The sequence below is a fragment of the Terrapene carolina genome, unplaced genomic scaffold, assembly GCF_002925995.2.
Source record: "Terrapene carolina triunguis isolate 2854851 unplaced genomic scaffold, T_m_triunguis-2.0 Scaffold51373, whole genome shotgun sequence".
In the NCBI taxonomy this organism is placed as follows: domain Eukaryota; kingdom Metazoa; phylum Chordata; order Testudines; family Emydidae; genus Terrapene; species Terrapene triunguis.
Genome location: NW_020715724.1, coordinates 30572 through 39436, shown reverse-complemented (window position 1 = coordinate 39436; position 8865 = coordinate 30572). Strand labels below are relative to the sequence as shown.

The window sequence follows — 8865 nt, the reverse complement described above, 5'->3', positions numbered from 1 at the left end:
TGGGAGCTGAACTCACACAGATGCACCTCTGAACCCTGGCTCCTCACTGACCAAGGACAACTCCTGTGAGTGGGGTCTGGTGAGGGAGCAGAGGGGGGCACAGAAAAGGAACTGTTGGTTGTAGAACTCAAGGACATGAGGCAGAAGGCTCTGCCCCACGCACTCTGGGGTGGGTGTCCCGTGCACAGTTTTATGATTATGAATCCTGCTTGTGGCGTTTTCCCTAATTAATGTCGGGTGACTTCCCTCCTGTCATTAAAAATTTCTTTTCTACACTCAGACTCTGCTTGCGAATGGGGAAGTAATGCCTCTCAGAGGCGCCCAGGGATGGTGTCTAATTTTCCCCAGGTTACAGGATGGGGGCTCGAGCCAGTTCTGTGTTGTATTGTTGAAAAGGAACCCCTAGATATTGAACCTCTAGATATTGAACCCGGCCCTGGTTGCTGCCGGCTCCACCTGGCAGAAGGGTTACAGTTGCCCTCCAGGGTGGAGCTGTATGGCCTACTGGCTGGTTGGGGTGTGTAGGCTGCCATCCGGGGGGTGGCGGCCAGGGTAGGAGGACCTGGGCTCTCCCTGCTCCACCGGGTCCCAGCCCAAGGCCCTTTCAGTGGCAAGTGTGTTCGCCACTGAGTCAGCAGGGATCCATCTGCAACACGCTGATTATCGTCGGGACAATGGCTACTTCCTATTGTGCTACTCATCATCGTGGCGGTCTGTACGTCTTCAGGGTCTCTGGGTTCCCCTGTAGCTCAGACCTCTGCTTGGGTCTCAGCAGCTCTGGCTTCCGCGGTCCAGGACTCCAGCTGTTCTCGGGTGGGAGCCGGCAAGGAATATCCTTCCTCTCCGGTGGTCAGCCCAGACTGAGCTGGGCTGCTCCCTCTTATGCTGCTGTTACACCTGGAGCATGTCCATTAGCGACCTGGCTTCCTCCGCCCACAGTGAGGAGTTAACCCTTCCCCGTCCAGTGCAGAGTGAGTTCACCCCGTCACACCGACGAAGCAGGGTCCTAGATCCCCAGATCAATGTCTACAGTTACATTAGCACGGGTATGCCCATGACAAAATGTACCAGCTCATTCAGTGGTGGGACTTTCCACTGCTCCCTAGGCCAGCTGAAGGGTTAAAGCGAGGTAGCCCAACATTTATAGACTGAGACAAACAATCTGGGATAAACAACCTACTTACCACCTTACGTGTTTCATGACATGTTTGATACCTCCCCTTGTACTTTCTCCTGGTGTTTCAGACAAAACATCCCTACTCACCACCTGTCTTTGTACTTTTACGCCTGAGGTTTCAGATAAGGTATCACTATTCACCACTTTTGTTAAGTGTGCTAGGCTGGGGTGTTCTTGTGCTGGCCTGCTGGAATGTGTTCACGTGTTCAGTGTGGTTTAGCAATGCTAGCAATAGCAGTGCCGAGTTCGTGTACCGGACACTGACTTTTGACAGGGCCTGACTCTTGCTCATAGCATAACTTTTATTAGGGTGACCAGACAGCAAGTGTGAAAAATCGTGACGGGGGTGGGGGGGTAATAGGAGCCTATATAAGAAAAAGACCCAAAAATCGGGACTGTCCCTATAAAATTGGGACATCTGGTCACCCTGACTTTTACTGACTTTTGTTCAGGCCTCAGGCCTTGCTCCAGGTTCCTGCGCACTGCCCCACTCACTAATATGACAGTCCCATCCCAGCCCCATAGCCTTTCCACTGAATGTGCCAGATCTGTGTGCTTGGCTAAGCTGTCTCTACCCACTGCTCTAAGCATTAGCCTACGCTCTGCTCCCAGAGCCAGGAGAACATAAAAACAGCCACAGGGTCAGACCAATAGTCCATCTAGCCCAGTGTCCCATCTCTGACAGTGGCCGGTGCCAGATGCTTCAGAAGGAATGAACAGACCAGGGCAATTATTGAGTGCTCCATCCTCTGATGCCCAGCCTTAGTCCTGGCAGTCAGAGGCTTAGGGACACCCAGAGCAGGAGGTTGCATCCCTGACCCTCTTGGCTAATGGCCACTGATAGACCTATCCTCCATGGACTTATCTAGCTCTTTTTTTTACACTTGATCTTCACAACATCCCCTGGCAGTGAGTTCCACAGGTTGACTGCGCATTGTGTGAAGAAATACTTCCGTTTGTTTGCTTGAAACCTGCTGCCTATTCATTTCATTGGGTGACTCCTAGTTCTTGCGTTATGCGAATGGATAAATAACACTTCCCTATTCCACTTTCTCCACACCATACATGAGTGCATAGACCTCCATCAGATCCCCACTTTGTCGTCTCTTTTCTAAGCTGAGCAGAGGCTCTGGCAGGGGAGTGGGGTCTAGTGGGTTAGTGCAAAAGGCCTGGGAGTCAGAACACCTCGGTCTAGCTCCAGATCTGGGAAGGAAGTGGGGGGCTGGTAGTTAGAGCCACATGTCTACATAAGAAATAAACTAAACTAAACATTGTGACACTTGGCAACACTTCTAGCCACCTCAGGGGCCCTTCAGACCTGCCAGGACATTCATCAGCATGAAAGCCAGGCAACTATTTGTTTAAGATCAAGTTTATGGTTATGTGTAAACAGCCATAAAACAATTTGCAGAAAAACACCCCTAGGCAGCTGTGCAAAACTCAGCAACAACTCCTCTTGCACACCGCCCAGCTCCCTCCCCAGCTCCCGGCCACCCCACACCAGCCCCCCCAAACTCCAGCCCGCCTCACCAGCAAGAGACAGGACTCCTGACAGTACCACAGGGAGGGATCCGGAAGCAATGTACTGTAGGGAACAAGAGACAGATTACACCCACTAGGGGGCGCCAGCACTGATCCAGCCCCAGGTCAGGGACTCCCTGGCTCAGAGGGGTGGGGAATGGGGCATGGGACCTTTCCCCTTTAGGGGTGCCAGAGACCTCAGAGTTTGCCCATGGTACATACCCGCATACCGATCCACTGCAGATAAATCTCAAAATTCAGACTCCAGTAGGTCAGGAAAGGCACCAGCACTTCCCAGAGACCTGTCTGCACCATCCCCATCACAATCTGGGCAACCTGCCATGGCACAATGGGGGACTGAGATGCCTTCTTTCGAGATGATCAGCTGAAACAGAGCCAGGACTCCTGGGTTCTATCCCCGGCTCTAAGAGGGGAGTGGGGTCTAGTGGGTCAGAGCAGGGGGCACTTGAAGCTAGGACTCCTGGGTTCTGACTCAGGGAGGGGGGGTCTAGTGCTTAGGTCAGGGGGGGCTGGGAGCCAGGACTCTTGGGTTCTATCCCTATCTCTGTCACAGGCTATTCACCCCAAAGGCCAGTTGCTCCTCAACCACTTGGCTCTAGTTCAGTGGTTCCCAAACTTTAACAGCCCGCGAACCCCTTTCACTAAACTGTGAAATCTCATGAACCCCCTCCTAAAAATGAATATTTTCAGCGATTTAAGTTTAAATTTCCTCAGTGTGATGGATGCCCCAACTGCCCGGCCCCGCTCTTCCTGGGGTTCGGGCTGCCAGCCCCGCGCGGAGCGCTGGGGTTCGGGCTGCCAGCTCCCCCGCTGAAGGGGGCAGGGCTCGGGCTGCCGGCCCCAACTGCCCAGCCCCGCTCTCCCTGGGGCTCAGGCTTCCAGCGCTGTATGGGGAGCGCTGGGGTTTGGGCTGCTGGCTCCCCCGCTGACGGGGGCAGGGCTTGGGCTGCCGGCCCCAACTGCCCGGCCCCGCTCTCCCTGGGGCTTGGGCTGCCAGCCCCAACTGCCCGGCCCCGTTCTCCCTGGGGTTCGGGGTGTCTGCCCTGCAACCGGGTCCCACCTGCTGTCTCCAATGCCCACGGTCCTCTGTCCGCCATTAGTGAAATTTTTCTGGCGAACTCCTTGTAACGTTCTGCGAACCCCAGTTTGGGAACCACTGCTCTAGTTCAAATGTGAGAGTGGAGAAGCTGGGAGCCAGGATGCCTGGGTTCTCTCCCCTGCTTGCCGGAACCCACAACTACCATCACGAGAGTTCGCTATACCCCCTCCAAGCAACTGTGTGGACTGTTGGGGAGGGGGACTTACAGGCTGCCACTCACCTATTCGATGCGATGCATCCGAGTCAATGGCACCAAGATGTTAGGGGGCTTATTTTTTTACCCTTTTACTTCCCTGGTCCTTCTCACATGAACAGAGAGCAACAATACCCGAAGTTCAAAGGCGCAAACAATTTGATGTTTATTGGGGTGAACTTTTAGCAAGCATAATTTTAGTTTTCTTTCTCAGTGTCCTCCTTTCCAGCTCTGACACCACAGAGACTTGCCTGTTTTCCGGTTCCCATTCCCTGTTCCCATTTCCCCCCCCTTAGCAAAACATGATTTCAGTTTCCCCACCCCCATTCCCTGTTTCCATTCCCCCCCTTTCTTCCTGATTAACTGCAAACTATATAGTAAAACTTAAGTTCTGCTTAGCTATACCTTAACCAATTATTTTACTGAAATTTAACTAACCAATTCTGACACATTGTAACATGGTTATTTAACCAAGATCTCCAGGCCATGGTAAAGTGGCTGGGGATTTTAAAACAGGAAATTTTTTTCTAGAGGGAGTGTTAATGCCCTTTTACTGGGAGAAAGGGAGGGTTTAAACTCACAAGAAATGCACTGCTTAATGAGCATTTGTGCAGCCCCAGATATGTGGGGATTTAAAGATAGGTTTAGGATTGAGGGGGATTACCAGCTAATGGATGTCTTGACAAAAATCGCAGAACTAATGGGCAGGTGTAATTTCCTGGCCCAAGCCATTGCGATCTCACAGGAAACTGATGAGGACCCTGAAATTTTTCTAACTCGATGGGGTCTCATGCAGATGATGGCTGGCTTAGTTGCACGTGATAGTGCCACCAAACTGGACCTGGTGCCATTTAGTGTAGACTCTTTAAGAGAATGCACTGCCTCCTTACAACCATTTTATGCAACAAGACTGGGAGTGTGGCGATCCGGCCAGCCTGCCACATTACGAGACCTAAGAGACCTGGGCCAGCAAATAGTTACCACCTCCCATAAAAAAGGACAGAGTGGCCTATATTGCAGCATTAGAGCCATCAGTTACTTATTCTAATGAAAGTGGCAATAAGGGCATAACTGGGGCATGGGGAGGACACTAGAGGTAGATCTCGGGGTAGAGGATATCATGGAGGAAGACAAAGGGATCATTTGTACCCAGACCTCCAGAAATTTAAAACAGACCCCTCAGGACCAGGCAAGGAAGAGTTAACTGAAAGAGACGCTCGCCCCATAGCCTGGAAAGTGTTAATACAACATGGGGCAGATAGAGAAGAATGGCATGGGGCACCCACACAGGACTTATTGGCAGAAGCTTTTAAACTTCAGACACTTTCTAAGGAGGAGCGAGTAGCGAGAATAATCACCCCGACCGCTCCTCTCCCTCCTCCTACTCCTCCGGTATTTATGGACCCCCTCCCATTCCCAGGAGATGCAGTATAGGGAGACCCTCGGGATATTGAACCTCCTCCACATGTAGGAGCACCACGCCGGAGGTTCGTCAGTGAAATCGCTTGGGACCCAGAGGGCCGACCATGTATTTATATCCAGCAGGGCACATGTGCTCCTACCTTGGCTTTAATTGACACAGGAGCTGCAATCTCACTCATCCGAACTCAGCCACAAGCCGGCACTAAAATCAAACAAGTCACACTGCAGTCCTTTCAAGGGAAGCCCAGTACAGGCTGGGAATGGGCACAAGTGCCTCTCTCCAGGCAAGGGTTTAGAACCCACGAGAGCTGATTCAGACCCCTGACATGACAGATGAAATGATTCTAGGCACAGACTGGTTATTTAAAAATTGGGAAAAGTGGAGCAGAGGATCCCTCTAACGAAAGAGGGACCGATAGATGCCACCACAATAATTCAGCAAGCTGAGGTATGGCGCTCAAAATTCCCCACTGTCTGGACTCAAAAGAAAACCGACCATGGGAAAATACAGGTGTGTGTAAAAATTGTTGGGGATTTGGTACCGCCTCAAAAACAATACCCCTGTCCTAAGGAGGCTGAAACACAGTTACAACAAATAATCCAGGACTTAGAACACGGGGGGTCATTCGAAAAACTAACTCCCCTTTTAACTCTCCCATATGGCCAGTTCTCAAGGCAGATGGTAAATCTTGGAGTGTTAACAAAGGCACAATCCCTATGGCCCCTATAGTAGCTGATATGATGTAAGTAATTCAAAAGGTGCAGGCTACTTCCAAATACTTCTCAGTCATTGATCTGGCTAATTGTTTCTTTGCCATCCCATTGCACCCAGACTCACAGGATAGATTTGCCTTCACGGTAAATGGGTAACAATGGGCATTCCAGCGTTTACCCCAAGGATTTCATAATAGCCCAGCAATAGCTCATAAACATGTTATAGATATACTAGACCGTCTTAGCCCACAAGCCTGGTCCTTCGTTTTTTTCCTATGTAGATGATATTTTAATTTGGGGGGAAACTGAGGCACAGGTGCAACAGTTAACTGAAAATGTTTTGGCTCTGATTCAAGAGACTGGTTTTAAGGTTAGCTTAGACAAAGCCCAGTTGGTCCGGTCTCAAGTGACTTACCTGGGCATTGTTCTAGGAAAGGAAGGGAGGCGGGTAGACCAAGGAAAAGTAAGAGCCCTGCTAGAAACGCTGGCTCCTACAGATCAACATTTCCTACGGGTCTTGTTGGGAGGGTTTCATTTTCTAAGACCTCATATTTACAAATCTGCTGAAATTACATTGCCCTTATGGAAACTGCTTAAGAAAAAGGTAAAATGGGACTGGGGGTCAGAGCAAGATGAGGCTCTAAGGGTGCTTAAACAAAAAGCTCTGGCGATTCCCAGCCATTCCTAATTAGACTAGCAGCGAACAACCTGGCCTTAGCAGCTACTCTACTGCAAGAGAATGAGGAAGATAAACTGGTGCCGGGAGCTTACGAGTCTAGGAAGTTACAGGGACCAGAAATAAATGTTGATCTGTGTGAAAGGGAATGTTTGGCAGCGGTATGGGCAGTACAATCCTTTGAACCTCTGACAGGAACAGCCCCCCGAACAATCCAAAGCACCCACACCCCTTTAAAGTACACTCTGTCCGGGAAACCGGTTGGGGGCAAGGTCTCAAACACTCGAATGGCTCAGTGGACCCTCACATTGATAAACAGAGGAGTCACGCCGGAGACCGTGTCTAGACCTGACATGCTGACCCACGCTCTAATTGAAAAAGGGAACAAACATGACTGCCCCGAGGTTACTTTAGAGCAAAGAATAGCCCTGATACAGGCACCCCCCTTAGAGGAATTAGATACCATCGGGACAGAGGGGCACGTGTGCTTCACAGATGGGAGCTCAGGGGTAATAAAAGCTATAAGGAAAATTAAATATGCAGCAGTTAACTTAGAAGAGGAAATACTCCAGGGATGTTTGGATCATGGGTCAGCCCAGCATGCCGAACTCCATGCCATATACCAGGTACTACAGCAATATAAGAACAACCCCAGACCAGTAGTGTAGTTAGTGGGGTGCAGCACATTTTCCAAAAGCGGGGCCCACGCTCCGCTCTGAAGCTTGGTCTGCCAGGTGGCGCTGGGCTCCTGCAGGCAAGGGAGGGCAGCACGCCTGGAGGAGCCATGGGGAGGGGGCGGCACAGCCGGAGGAGCAAGGGAGGGCGCAGCATGGCGGCCCGCAACTTTCCCCCCTCCCTCCGCTGCAGACAACTTTGATGCGGACAGTTTGGCGGCCGGGCCCCTTGGAGAGCTCCGCGGTGCAGAGGCAGCAGTTACTGCTGGCCCAGGAGAGCCCCGCCAGCGCGGCCGCAAAGCAGAGGCAGCGGCAGAGCCCGTGCATGGTGGAGGAGCGGACGCCGCGGCTCTGCGCTGCTCATGGCAAGCTCCGCGCACAGCCCGCTGCGAGGGCAGCTCGGTGCCCGCCCCGCCTCCTGCACTGACCGGGTCCCGGGGCGCCCCCGGGACAGGGAGGGTCTCCCCCGCCTCCTCGCGGCAGCCACACCAGGCGGACCCGCGACCGGTCACGCCCAGCAGGAGCCTCGGCGCCGCCCTCAACTCACCGGAATAAAACTCCCCCGAGGAGGGGAGAGCACTTCCCCCCTCCCGCCGCGGCCTCTCAGCGCAACCCGCCCACAGCCAGGCTCCGCCAGCAGCCCCGGGCAGGGCAGCGCCCCTGGGCTGAGCGGGCGAGCCAGGCTGCAGCTCGCTCGGACCGCGCCTGGCGGGGCTCGCTGCCTTCTGCCCCCACCCCGCAAGGGGTAGGGCCAGCGCTGAGCCTGGGCTGGCGCTGCTCGCGGCGAGCCCCTCCGAGGCAGTGACAGCGGGGTTTGCTCTCTGCGGCTGGCTGGGCCGGGCCTAGCGGCCGGGCCCCAGAAAGAAGCAGCGGAAGGGCAGGCAGCGGACTCCCAGGCTCTCCCGGTCCCAGGGGCAGCTCCAGCCCCCTCTGTCCACTCCCATCCCCGGTAACCCCTCCCCAAGCTCCATACCCCGTGTACCCCTCCCATGTACCCCATGCCCCTGCCTTTCCCTCCCCTTCACTTCCCCTCATACCCCGTCCTCTGCCACCCTCCCTACATCCTCCCCTCCACCTCCCCTCAAGTCAAACCCCCACCCCCGTCCCTCCACATCCTCCCCTTCACCTCCCTTCAAACCCCCTGTCCTCTGCCAGCCTCCCTCTACAGCCATGGGGGGGCGGCGCGGCCGGAGGAGAGAGGGGGGGAGCAGCATGGCCGCAGTGTGGCCGGAGGAACCAGCCAAGGGGGGGAGGCCACGGCGTGGCCGGAGGAGCCAGGGGGCGTGGCCAGAGGAGGAGCCATGGGGGGGGCGCCTTTTTTATGTTTGCTCCCCCTGCTCTTAGAACCTGGCTACGCCACTGCCCCAG

At 53.8% G+C, this 8865-nt stretch overlaps 1 protein-coding gene across 1 annotated transcript in view; it reads left to right on the top strand.

Annotated features, from left to right (window-relative positions):
• LOC112119037 (sushi, nidogen and EGF-like domain-containing protein 1) overlaps window positions 1-7924 on the top strand; it is a gene marked incomplete at its 5' end in the record, with an annotated part of 18328 nt that extends 10404 nt beyond the window's left edge. Inside the window, one exon of the mRNA XM_026647153.1 lies at window positions 7691-7924. Coding sequence (XP_026502938.1) covers window positions 7691-7924 — 234 coding nt within the window. The remainder of the gene's footprint in view (window positions 1-7690) is intronic.
• Window positions 7925-8865: the final 941 nt, after the last annotated feature.